This window comes from Haliotis asinina, chromosome 2 (genome assembly GCF_037392515.1).
Source record: "Haliotis asinina isolate JCU_RB_2024 chromosome 2, JCU_Hal_asi_v2, whole genome shotgun sequence".
Lineage (NCBI taxonomy): Eukaryota > Metazoa > Mollusca > Gastropoda > Lepetellida > Haliotidae > Haliotis > Haliotis asinina.
In genome coordinates, this window is record NC_090281.1 from 25,658,940 (window position 1) to 25,672,600 (window position 13,661).

The 13,661-nt window shown below is 39.2% G+C and overlaps 1 protein-coding gene across 1 annotated transcript; it reads right to left on the reverse strand.

The window, feature by feature from the left end:
* Positions 1–3,343: 3,343 nt before the first annotated feature.
* Positions 3,344–8,442, reverse strand: LOC137272408 (transmembrane protein 272-like). Its single transcript, XM_067804788.1, has 4 exons — positions 8,271–8,442; positions 6,876–6,944; positions 5,236–5,436; positions 3,344–4,706 (listed from the first exon to the last, which is right to left on the reverse strand). Exons 1-4 carry the CDS (start codon positions 8,389–8,391, stop codon positions 4,435–4,437), a joined length of 663 nt encoding a protein of 220 aa, XP_067660889.1. The 5' UTR covers positions 8,392–8,442; the 3' UTR covers positions 3,344–4,434.
* Positions 8,443–13,661: the final 5,219 nt, after the last annotated feature.

The window sequence follows — 13,661 nt, forward strand, 5'->3', positions numbered from 1 at the left end:
TTTAGGGTAATTAAACTGCGGAAGAAACAGTTACATTTTATCCAGTTCTATGATGTTCGGTGAGCATGTCACCTACATGTTTTGGGACATTTAATTCGATGGCTGATACAAGACTTTCTATGGGTATTATGTTATCTTACATATATTAACCTAAGCTTCATGAAAGAGAGACACGTTAGATGTTACTTAAAGTATGAGACATATTCCACACACAAGGAAACCCATAAAATATCTTTGAGATGCCCCTTATGGATGTAGGCAGCACGTGCATTCCATGCCAGGTGACACAACGGACTGTCGTCATAAATGACTCAGAGACCTAATTGTCATCTGTGGCTTGATCTATTGTTTTCAGCAACTCTTCGTATTTTGCCTGATTTTAGGGTAAACATGCCTTTGTCTATATCCTGCTGCGCATCCCACTGAACGCCCACTTAGGACGATCTGGGTTATTTCAACATATGTTATTTGCAATTGTAACAGAGTAACAGCCTGAATAGAGTTTTTTTCTGTTTCCGACAGTAGTTCCGACAGTCAGGCCACATGTGCGACGGCCACTCACGGGGCTTCTGCCATTACCAAACAGTAAGACATGTTCTGTCTGATTTCTCGAATACAGCGATTGGACGAGACTAACGATCTGGCACTTAATATAAAATGACAATATGAAGCACAGTTGTGTAAACTTGCTCTCGTCATAATTAACAATTAACAGAACCGTTTGTCCCCCAACCACACACAACGAAAAAGTTGTTCTGCTATGTCTCCATTTTATTTACATTCGTAATTGAGATCGCTACACTTACAGGCCCCCCTAAGTAATTGAAGGAATTACAGCAAATTTGAAGGAATTGCATCTCAAATGTAAACAAACGCAGCCCACTCGCGAAACAATTGCAGCGATATCGGTAGTTTAGCGGTAATAACAGAAACACATCGGCCCTATCGGAAGCAATGTCGGTAATACTGGAAACACGATCGGCCATCTTCGGAGATTTTTCGGTCGCGAGCGGAAACTCACGCAGCAAAACATGGCGTCGTTGGAAGAAGCACCCGTCTCGGTGAGATTGTCACTGCAGAAGAGTGTCACAAGTCATGCCCCTGTAGTTTGTTTACATCTGAACATCGAAGTCGTGCCGATGATTACGAACGTGCGCCAGATATAACATCATTTTTTGTAAAATGTGTTTAAATTTGTCAATTGCACTTCGTAGCAAGAAAAATTATGGCTCATAAACTTCTTCATGGCGCACGTTCATGATGTTCGTAATCATCGGCACGACTTCGATGTTCAGATGTAAACAATCTCCAGGGGCATGACTTGTGACACTCTTCTGCAGTGACAATCTTTTCCTAAAAACATAAGCTATTGCCCCGACAACACCTCATACCTAAACGCATTCAACGCGGGTGGTCAAAGATGGATAAGTATGAAAATGTAATAGTAGGAACTAAAAACAAACTCACCGAGACGGGTGCTTCTTCCAACGACGCCATGTTTTGCTGCGTGAGTTTCCGCTCGCGACCGAAAAATCTCCGAAGATGGCCGATCGTGTTTCCAGTATTACCGACATTGCTTCCGATAGGGCCGATGTGTTTCTGTTATTACCGCTAAACTACCGATATCGCTGCAATAGTTTCGCGAGTGGGCTGCGTTTGTTTACATTTGAGATGCAATTCCTTCAAATTTGCTGTTTTTCCTTCAATTACTTAGGGGGGCCTGACTTATGTACACATAACAAGACGTGGTACAGATTTGTGGGGTAGCCTACTGGTTAAGGCGTTCGTCCGTCACACCGAACACCCCGTTTCGATTCACCACCTGACTACATTGTGTGAAGCCCATTACTGGTTGTTCCCCGCCGTGATTTTGCTGGTACATTGCTAAGAGTGGAGTAAAACCATACCCACTCACTCACAGATTTGTGTATGGTTTTATCCACCTTCTACGCTTTCTCTCACACCTTTTGGTCTTTACCAGTTGTACATAGTTTAACAGGGACTATGGTCCCATCGAAGTTATGAAACCGCAGCATTAGTTGCAAGAACTAGCATCCCGTGAATAACAAAATTTTAAAATAAATAAATAAATAAATAAATTCATACATACATACATACATACATACATACATACATACATACATACATACATACATACATACATACATACATACATACATACATACATACATACATAAATAAATACGAGGCCAGTAGAAACACCCAGCAACCCCACAAAGCATTATCGAAATTTGAAGCACTCATTCAATCCACAACAAACAATAATATATGATAGCAGCACCCGTACAATCACCTAAAGCATTACTACAAAATGGAGGTACATGTACCTATGCAACCCATTACAATAGCTGGTACGGATTCGGACACGAAAAATCAATTCTATCTATCTATCTGTCTGTCTGTCTATCTATCCCGACATTTCACAATGTCATTTAAATGAGGAGGATGAAGCTTGGGTCGGTTTCAATCAACCATCGTTTACCTCAATGAGTTTGTCAGGGCTGCACAGTATTACCGACATATAGCAATGTGCTTTTCAAACGATACGTTTCGCAATTTTTTTCTTCTGAGAGCCGGTATATTGGGTGAAGAACATATATGATTTTTTTGGTGATTTTTATGGTTTTATGGTTTTATTAAAATCTACACATACTTTCATTCACAACAGATTATTTCCTTTGTGTGGTTTTTAATGGCAAAACTGCATACTGTAATACTATTAATTGTACAAAGGGGAAATAGTATCCATGACTATGCAAGCTAATTTTGAGATCAGTTATTAGAACCATATCATATATGTTCGGGGAAAATAGGACTGACGTGCACAATTAGTGTCACTCACTGTTAAACACATCATAGTTTCGTGTCTCGATTAGAGTGAGTGAGCGAGTTTAGTTTTACGCCGCACTCAGCAATATTCCAGCTGTATGGCGGCGGCCTGTAAATAATCGACCAGACAATCCAGTGATGAACAACATGAGCATCGATCTGTGCAATTGGGAACCGATGACGTGTCAACCAAGTCAGCGAGTCTGACCACCCGATCCCGTTAGTCGCCTCTTACAACAAGCATAGTCGCCTTTTATGGCAAGCATGGGTTGCTGAAGGCCTATTCTACCACGGGACCTTCACGGGTCATCTCGATTAGAAATAGCGCTATAAAGATATATAGGTACATAGACCCACTGTTATTCCTATATAAACGGATGTAAGAACAGGGTAGGGTCTTCATACCTATATGTTTTTTAACGCTGGTTCAAATCGAGACACGCTCATATGAAACACAACAGGTCCCAATATAGAAGAGGAAGAAGAAGAGGAAGAGGAAGGAGAAGATTATTTTATTTACGTGTCACGTGCTATGGTACAAAATATATACAATTATCACCATATATCAAAAAAGCACCCTGCCAGTTGGCCTATGAGACACGAGATATCACATACATTATACGCATTATAAACCATACCTGTATACCATACATACATACATACATACATACATACATACACCCACCCACCCACCCCACCCCACCCCACCCCTACACACACACATCCTAGCCCCATTTGCAATACACACACGCGCAAACACACGCTCACGTGCAATCGTACATGCATGCTTGCAATAGTATAGTGGTATAGAGTCCCCAACATGGACCAGCCATCCACCGAACCCATACACACTTACATATTGCAGTCATGGTAAATACAGCATAGGCATAATATTAAGCACAGGTAATAAAAGTAAATATTAAAATAAGTTGCCATGTCGGGCCATACACACCCACGAATTTTTTAGACAATATATAGCTATAGCATTGATAGAAGCCAGCTAACGGTTGGCATAAAGTTTACGGCGCCTGTACATTTTGTAAACAAGGGCGGCTAGGAAGTTATTTACACAGGGAGTATTGATTAAGTAACAAGTCTGTTGCAGTGAAGAGAGATTCGGGAAGCAAGGCTCCAAGGAGGTAACGTGTTTCCATAGATCATATCTTAAATCAGAATAAACCTTGCATACAGTTAGGAAGTGCAGTACGTATGGCAGTATGGGGTAGAATAGGCCTTCAGCAACCCACGCTTGCCACAAAAGGCGACTATGCTTGTCGAAAGAGGCAACTAACGAGATCGGATTTTCAGGCTCGTTGACTTGGTTGAAACAAGTCATCGGTTCCCAACTGCCCAGATCTATGCTCATGCTGTTGATCTCTTGATCGTCTGGTCCAGACTCGATTATTTAAAGACCGCCGCCATATAGCTGGAATATTGCCTTGTGCGGCGTAAAACTAAACTCACTCACTCATTCACGCAATACAGGTGCCTAAATCGCTTTTTATTGCAATGCAATATTTTACCCAAAACATAGTCCTGGTGTCGGTTAACGTTAACTTAAATTGATCACATTTCAAGCAGTATTCACCGATCACTCATCGCAATACCTGTACGTCCCACGCATAATGCACAGCAGTAGGAGAATATAAACAAAACCAGCACCCCCATCATGCACCATTCCGTGATAACAATGCCATATGCAAAATTCAGCAGGGTCTCATCACAAGAGGGACAAGGGTTTACGGGCGTTGACGTGGACGTGATATTGAATCCGGGGATTGCTGTTGACGTCGTCGTTTGAAGTGTTGCTTGGCAGGTTGCTATTTCATTTGAAGTGCGAATGACATACACTGTACCTGCAACAGAAATTAAACAAACTATATGGTGAAGTAAGTGAGTATGGTGTTACGCCGCTTTCAGCAATATTTAAACAATATCACGGCGCGGGACACCAGAAATGGGCTTCACGCATTATGTCCATGTGGAGAATCGAACCAGAGTTTTAGGCGTGACGAGCGAAAGCGTTAACCGTAAGGCTACCCCACCGCCCCTTTACTATATGGTGGAATGGGTTGATAGAATCTTTGCATTCAAGGAATGGTCATCATTATTGCTTAACACGTAAATGTTCTGCATTTCGATACTTCCTGTATCATATTTCATTGTGTTCCAGTTGCGTAGATTGATGCTCATGATGTTGAACACTGTTTTTTCAGATCCAAGCTAGATTACTTCAGATCGCAGCCATACAGATTGAATATTGCATTGATCTACACATTTGGGATACAAACCCCAAATAAATAAATAAATAAATAAATAAATAAATAAATAAATAAATAAATAAATAAATAAATAAATAAATAAAAAAACCCAAAAAACACCTACCCACTATTAACCAGCAAAAGCTGAAGGCCACAACGATCAACCCGACTACTGCGCCACAACCAGCGCAAGCCATTTTAACCTCGCCCGAATCGTCTTTGGAGGGCCGACATGTGCAGTTGACAGTCAGAGCAATGACTCCGCCCACAACTAGAAAGATGGGTACCAAGGACTGGGCCGGACACTCATGGAAGTAGTACGCACCTGTGAGGAAAGAACGTATGAGTAAACTGAACGTTAACTATTTGAACACAATGTCTTAAACATCATTCCTTTTAATGGATACCCGGGGTGGATTGAGACTGTCAACATTCTAAAGCCTCATGATCAAAGACAGCTTATTTTGTAAACTCCACTGGATCTGAGAGTGAATAGAGTTATCTCCCTTCAATAGACTTGCATTCGCAAAACACCTGTAACATCCGTATATTTGCATGTGTGATTCAATGTTATTCGAGATAAAGATTTACTACCACGAAGTACCAAATGGGTTTGACGTTCCCAGCGGGGTATATAGAAATGTTACTCGCTTGTAGGCAGGGTACATTGAAAATAATAGAAGAGCGCTCAGCCAATCAGAAAGCGACATTTATGTGTTAGGTAAGATAATAATACCTATATCCCATTTCTTGCGTACATGATGTGTACCTCTTCCGGTAAAGGAGTGAGTGAGTGAGCGAGCGAGTGAGTGAGTATGTTTCACACCGCTTTTAGCAATATTAGAGTTGGATATTGCCATGAATTTCATATTGCGATATGTTGCAATGCATAACGTAAGGTTTCTGTGCATACGTTATATACATGCATGCATCCATCCATCCATCCATCCATCCATCCATCCATATATATATATATATATATATATATATATATATATATATATATATATATATATATATATATATATTGCATATAATGATATAGAGCTTTAATGCGGAATGTATAATTGAAATATTAAAACTGAAAGTTTAGCGAATATAATGATAAAGGTAATAGTACAAGATAATTATTTTCAGGGTCAGAGTTGTTTGCGTCAGCAAAATGCGCTTCAATGCAGAATGCAATTATTGTTACTGTATGCCATTGAATCATTCTTATTCAACTCCAATATTCACATGTGTTAACATGAACTTTTGCAAAACAAGGTGATTTTGGTGAACTACTTGAGTTTAAACTCGCATGTGACCTCCTATGACTAAGATCTTTGACCAGAATACCACTATACAGTCCTGTTTGTTTAAATAAGATTTGATAAATGATGACGTATGTGCCATTATGAAATAACCCTAGGTAACAAAATAAGGTGGATTGTGAAATGGTCACCCAGAGTCATAGGCTCTACTAATAAGCCCAAATACGAAATTGGTTCATTTGAGGGCACCCGATTCTCCCAAATGTTACAGATGAAACTATACAAACCCACAAACTTGGTAGAACATTTGGCTCCTTAAATTCTTCTACTTGTAAAATGTTACATGAAACCAACAGAAATGAAATACCTACTGGGGCTTTTGAAGCAGGTTTTGTTGCTGTGGAAATCAAGGGCTGACAATTGAAAGGGAAACTGAAATACTACTACAAATATACTTCTGATAATACTTCCCACATGTACGCGATAGTAAAGTACCTCTGTTGTTACTTACCCACAGCAATCTTGGCAATGTTGAGGGCAAATCCAGCAACGCATAATACAATGACTATGCAAAATATGGCTGTAAAAAATGAAAATGAATCAGCTGTTAGTGATTAGTGTTTAACGTTCAGTTGATTAACTTGTGCATAATGTCTCGCAAATAGTATTCCACCCATGCGCAGTGTCTTTAATCATAGGCGGATCCAGTGGGGGGCGTGTGTGTGCGTGCGTACATGCATACGTGTGCGTGCGTGCGTGCGTGCGTGTGAAAAGGGGTGCACACTTCCCTATTGTCCAGAAATTTGTGAATGTGGAAACAAACACACACATATATCTTTTCTCGATAGTGTGCACCCCTCCTTTCTCAATAAGCTGTATCTACCCCGTCATCATCACAAAACTGGATGTACCGTTAATGTTTAAACATTAATAAAACTGATAATATCACATTCATTATTAATATAAACTGTTATATAAAGTTCATTTTTAAAGTCCGACAAAATCGGATGAGTTACGCATGACCAGTGAGTTATCTCCCCTGGTACGTGTTTATGATTATCAAATGGTGACGACTTAGACTTAGTGAAAACTTCATCGGTGATATTCGCAAATGCAAACCCTATTTAACACCCTTTAACACCCTATTTGGGGAAAACCCAACAACATGAGAACACATGAAACAAATCAAAACAAGAAACATTTATTATATAACTATTTTGAAAAATTTCCTGATGTTTGTCACTGAAATTCATTGCAACTTATGACTTGTCTTGAGATATAGCATGACCCGGAAACATTTACACGAGACCGATTACTTCCTGTGATGACCTTCAGGGCGGCCATGCCCAAGTATCAACTTCCGGGCATAGCTTGCGTCAACGAGGTCGTAACAGAACTTGCTGCACAAGGTTTGGTGAGCAAAGTTTGTCTGATCCTCGATCATCTCCAGGGTATACGTTCCGATGAATCTCGATTAATGGACATTTATCGGAACATATACCCTGGAGATGATCGAGGATTGGTTTAGGTGGCCAATTTCACAGGTAAATCAGCGCAGAATACATAACCGAAACAGGACCGGTAATCAAACACTAAGAAACAACCAACCATGTGAAATGCATTTTATCAAACATCTACGGATAACTCGAAGTATTTAGTTTCAGTTGAAGTTCTCAACCCCCGGTGTACTGTGGACGTTTCGTGGGATTGCTCACAACAGAAGCATTAATATTTCGAGTTATCCGGAGCTCGACATGTATGGTGACGTAATGAAGGAATATGCGGGAATCCAGCTAATGCCTCGAGATAACCAAGCATTCAACACAGCAAACTGCGACAGAAGGGGCCGTTAATAATTTGTGGCATTGGGGGTGATGATGATTTTTATAACAATGTGTTTACATACCACATGTGCAACTTCCGATCAGACAGGCGCATAGTTTTTGCGCGAAACTTAGTGTCCCAGTTGACTCTTTGTGCATCTCTTGCAACTTTCGGACACTCTCCAGGCGCTTGAGACTCGGCATGATCGCGCACAACAGGACACCTGCTCAACACACAAACAAACCATTTCACCTTAACTCTGTCTTCAAAAGACTTCATTATATATTTTCTGCGTATTACGTACAAAATTTGGGCCATTTTTTTAAACCAGCATAAATCTACTTTAACATTTATAGGAGGGGGCGATGGTACTTGTCATAATGTTCGTCCAAAGTTGAAATTGGCTGTTCTCAGGCCTGGTTAAATACAAACTGAAATACGTAACTGCCTCTTCGTATTCACAAATTGAAATCATGCGCTAGCTTAACATTGACATTTGGTTGGTATGCTGGAAAAGTTGAAACGCAAATTTCCGACACAGGATCAAAGTGTCATGATACCTTAACATGGATATCTGAAATACAGACACAACGAATGACTGAGTAGGGTGTTACGCCGCTCTCCGCAGTATTCCCCCAATTATTCCCGCTGAAAGTCATTACCTTTGAACATCTAGGCCTTGACGTAGAAAAGACATTGGAACATGGTTTGCTGACGACAGTGCGTGGATGAAAATTCCAGGAATATCACTTAATGGACACCAAAACAGACACACGCAGTGTTGGAATCGAATTTGGACCCTCTATCGGGATGTACTAACCCTACATGAGAAGAGCGCATAGTGATTAAGTTTAGCTAAAATAGAACTAAACAAACGAATGATAACATTTTACATAGTTCCACTTCAGCCCTGAAATAGTTTTACTTTTAGTAGAAAAAAAATACCCAGCCATGTTTAACCCCTTATACACTCTTGTTCAAACAGCTAAAGTATGAAATGAAATACAACAGGAATACCTGTATATCATTCTGTGTTCTTGTAATAACAATAATGAGCGTGTCCAGGCTAAATCTCCCGCTCAAAGCGCATAATCTGATTATTAGAAGGTTTATAGTTAATGTCACCACATGTTGCACTAAAACAGCGTGTGCTGAAATTGATTACTTCGTCAAACATATACACCACATTTAAATCTCTTCAGGATTAATATCATTATCAATCTCACTAAACACGAAAATTACACTTACTAAGAAGAATACGACTCGGCAAGGATGAGGTACCCAAGGATGAGACAAGTACTTAGGGGCGAGATGTTATAAACACTTAGCCCTTGACCCAAGCTGACGTTCAGGAAGAGGCTTGTGGACACTCTGGGGTTGATGCAGCTAATCAGATTCGTCCTCCCAGTTGTTGTGCCATTTTCATTGGTCGCCTGTACGTGGCTGTGTGAATGCAGTGTTGGTAAACAAGGTGTTTATCGCACTAAACGTTGATGCGTACATATTCTAAGAATTGACTTTTTTTTAGCAGGTATTAATTACTATTAAACTGTATTTTCAACATGACCCATTCATTATATATTTTTTTATTATTTGATCTCTCTTCTTCCGTGGTATTACACCCGTGAGGTTCCGTGTTAGAACTGATTTCAGCAACCCATGACTGTCGTAAGAGGCGACTAACGTGATCGGGCGGTCAGGCTTGCTGACTCGGTTGACTCCCAGTTGTGCAGCGCGATGCTTTTGCTGTTGATCACTGGATTGTGTCGTACCACCAGATTATTAACAGACCGCTGAAATATTGCTGTGTGTGACGTGAACAACAATACCCGGTATAATACGCTTTGCATATCACATCCGTTGGGACAGCTGAAGGCACCGAACATTGATGAATAATCGATATATATTTTAATAGTTCACAGAATGATTCCGACATACAAAAATATATTCACATGTTTTGAAATGATTTTTTTGACAACATTGACATTTTCAAAAATACTTTGATTTTGACTTACAATATAGCACCTGCAGTACTATGTGTGTGGTTCCATGAATATGGCTGTCATCCAGATAATGGCAGCAAATTATCGAAAATGCAGTATCGGGATACGTAACATATCGTAACCCCAGTACCAAGATACATATCGTATCCTGAGCACCTGTATCCCTAGTGATGTTGATCAATTGCACGTGCATGCCAACTGTATAAAACACACTAGACTGAGATTGTTCGTGGAATGCTTGTTAAAGGGGTGGGAACGAGCTGCTGGAATATCGTAGAGGGGGGACAGAACATCAGCGGAACATGCTGATTACGCATCTGACGGTCCAAGAACCGGAACACCAAGAACGACCACCTTTCAAGATGACATTCATCTGTGCATTCTCCATCGACACAAGTGGGTGTTCACGGTGACGTCATCGGCGTTGCGTCTCCGCATCAGGAAGAACAGGACAAGGATGAGAGGACAGTGTGTTGTTGGTACCCTGGCCTATCGACCCTTTAGGGGCACGTTTACATTGTTTTTCTTCGGAAAATATACCAGATGTGTGCTTACTTTTGTACTTCAGTATATTTATACGATTTATTATCGAGCCCCACTGTGCATGTACTCACATCCTAGTGTTAGAAGCAACAAAACCATTGTCAAATCATCCGAACTACCCACTAAAAGTCTATTGTAAGATTTTAATGTGTATAATAAACCTATTCAATGATATCAGTAGCAGGGATTTAATAATGATTCATCGGTTCCCAACAGCGCACATCGATGCTCATGCTGTTGATCACTGGATTGTGTGGTCTAGACTTTATTATTTACAAACCACGGCCATATAACTGGAATATTTCGTGCGTATTTAAGCGCGGTGTAAAGTTAAAGTCACTAATAATAAATGTTTATTTTTTAATTGTTTACTAAATCGTTTCAACTATTCCAAGAAAGTATTTTGTTCTATTATCTTATTCACAGGTTATCGTTGTGAATTGACCAGTTTAATCTTTGTACGTGAAACAAACAAAAACAATTAAATGGAAGGTCCTCAAATGGCATTGAATGATATAAACACGTCACAATTTAATTCTGGACTCACGAAAGTCCAGAAAATTTATAAGAATATTTACTTTTACTCAAAATACATCTTTTTCCATGTTTTGGGGGTTGTGAATGGATGAAAGTATGTTCATAAGTAAATTTCAACTCATTTTGACTTAATTCTGTTAATTTAGAGCGATTTAACAAAATCTCACCCATGGGCGAAAAAAATTTTGGCCTATGAGCGAGAATATTCCCTTTTACCCCAAATACATCTTTTCCAATGTTTTGGAGGATGTAAATGAATGAAAGTACATTTATGAGTATCATGACAGAAATTTCAACTCATTTTGACTTAATTCCTCTAAATGAGAGCAATTTTAAAAACTCTCGCGCATGGGAGAAAAACATTTTGGCCCACGGGCGAGAATATTTGCCTTCAGTCAAAATACATCTTTTCCTGTGTTTTGGAGATTGTAAATGAATGAAAGTACATCTATGAGTATCATGACAGAAATTTCAACTCATTTTGACTTAATTCCTCTAAATGAGAGCAATTTTAAAAACTCTCGCGCATGGGAGAAAAACATTTTGGCCCACGGGCGAGAATATTTGCCTTCAGTCAAAATACATCTTTTCCTGTGTTTTGGAGATTGTAAATGAATGAAAGTACATCTATGAGTATCATGACAGAAATTTCAACTCATTTTGACTTAATTCCTCTAAATGAGAGCAATTTTAAAAACTCTCGCGCATGGGAGAAAAACATTTTGGCCCACGGGCGAGAATATTTGCCTTCAGTCAAAATACATCTTTTCCTGTGTTTTGGAGATTGTAAATGAATGAAAGTACATCTATGAGTATCATGACAGAAATTTCAACTCATTTTGACTTAATTCCTCTAAATGAGAGCAATTTTAAAAACTCTCGCGCATGGGAGAAAAACATTTTGGCCCACGGGCGAGAATATTTGCCTTCAGTCAAAATACATCTTTTCCTGTGTTTTGGAGATTGTAAATGAATGAAAGTACATCTATGAGTATCATGACAGAAATTTCAACTCATTTTGACTTAATTCCTCTAAATGAGAGCAATTTTAAAAACTCTCGCGCATGGGAGAAAGACATTTTGGCCCATGGGCAAGAATATTTGCCTTCACTCAAAATACATCTTTTCCTGTTTTTGGAGGTTGTAAATGAACGAGGATATATTTATGAGTATCATGGCACAAGATCCAACTCATTTTGACTTAATTCTTCTAATTGAGACCACCTTCAAAAACATCTCGCCCATGGGCGAAAAACATTTGGCTCATGAGCAAGAATATTTCCTTTTCACTCCAAATACATCTTTTCTAATGTTTTGGAGGATGTAAATGAATGAAAGTGCCATTATGAGTATCATGACACAAAATTCAACTGATTTGGACTTAATTTTGCGAATTCATGACGATTTTTAAAAAATATGCCAGAATAATTACTTTTACTCAAAACACATCTTTTTCTGTGTTTTGGATGTTGTAAATGAATGAGGATATATATTTCTAAGTATCATGGCACAAAATTCAACTCATTTTGACTTAATTCCGCTAATTTGTAACAAGTACAAGAATCTGGACTTCCACTTAAATTTTCATAGTTTTTTTTATTGTCTTGGATGTTGTAAATTTATGAATGAACGTGAGTTTATAAGTATCATGACAAAAAAAATGAAATCATTCCGGTCTTAATTCGACTAATCTCGCTTGTGGACAAAAAATATTTTCGTTTGCTTGTTTTCTTTATTTTGCAAACATATGGTTTAAAAATAGATGAAATTCTAATGACAATTCAGTTTAATTTCGTGAGTTTAGTTTCATGTCGCACTCAGTGATATTCCAGCAATATGGCGGCGGTTTGTAGATAATCGAGTTTGGACCAGACAATCCAGTGATCAACAGCATGAGCATCGACGTGCACAATTGGGAACTGATGACATGTGTCAGCCAAGTCAGCGAGCCTGACCACCCGATCCCGTTAGTCGCCTCTTACGACAAGCATAGTCGCCTTTTATGGCAAGCATGGGCTGCTGAAGCCCTCTTCTACTCCAGATCTTCACGGGTCCCGAACACAGAGCTTTACTTCCAGCAACATACACAGTACACTTAGAATACTAAGCCTTGAGATTCTTTTGAATTTAGGTATTCTATAAATATAACAAAATTCAAGCTATATCTATGAAGTTGAAGTCATTTGTGAAAGCCCTAATCAAGAGTGACCGAACTTCAGTGACTATGCTGGGACACATTAATAAACATTGTTGTGAGATCTTTAAACTGTATTGAAATATGTCTTGTCAATCCCACTGACATTCGCCAAATATACTTACTAGTAGTTTTAAGTGTACCTACCCAGTTTAGCATGTTTCGTTTTAATAGTGTGGTCTCCATTTTTAGTAAT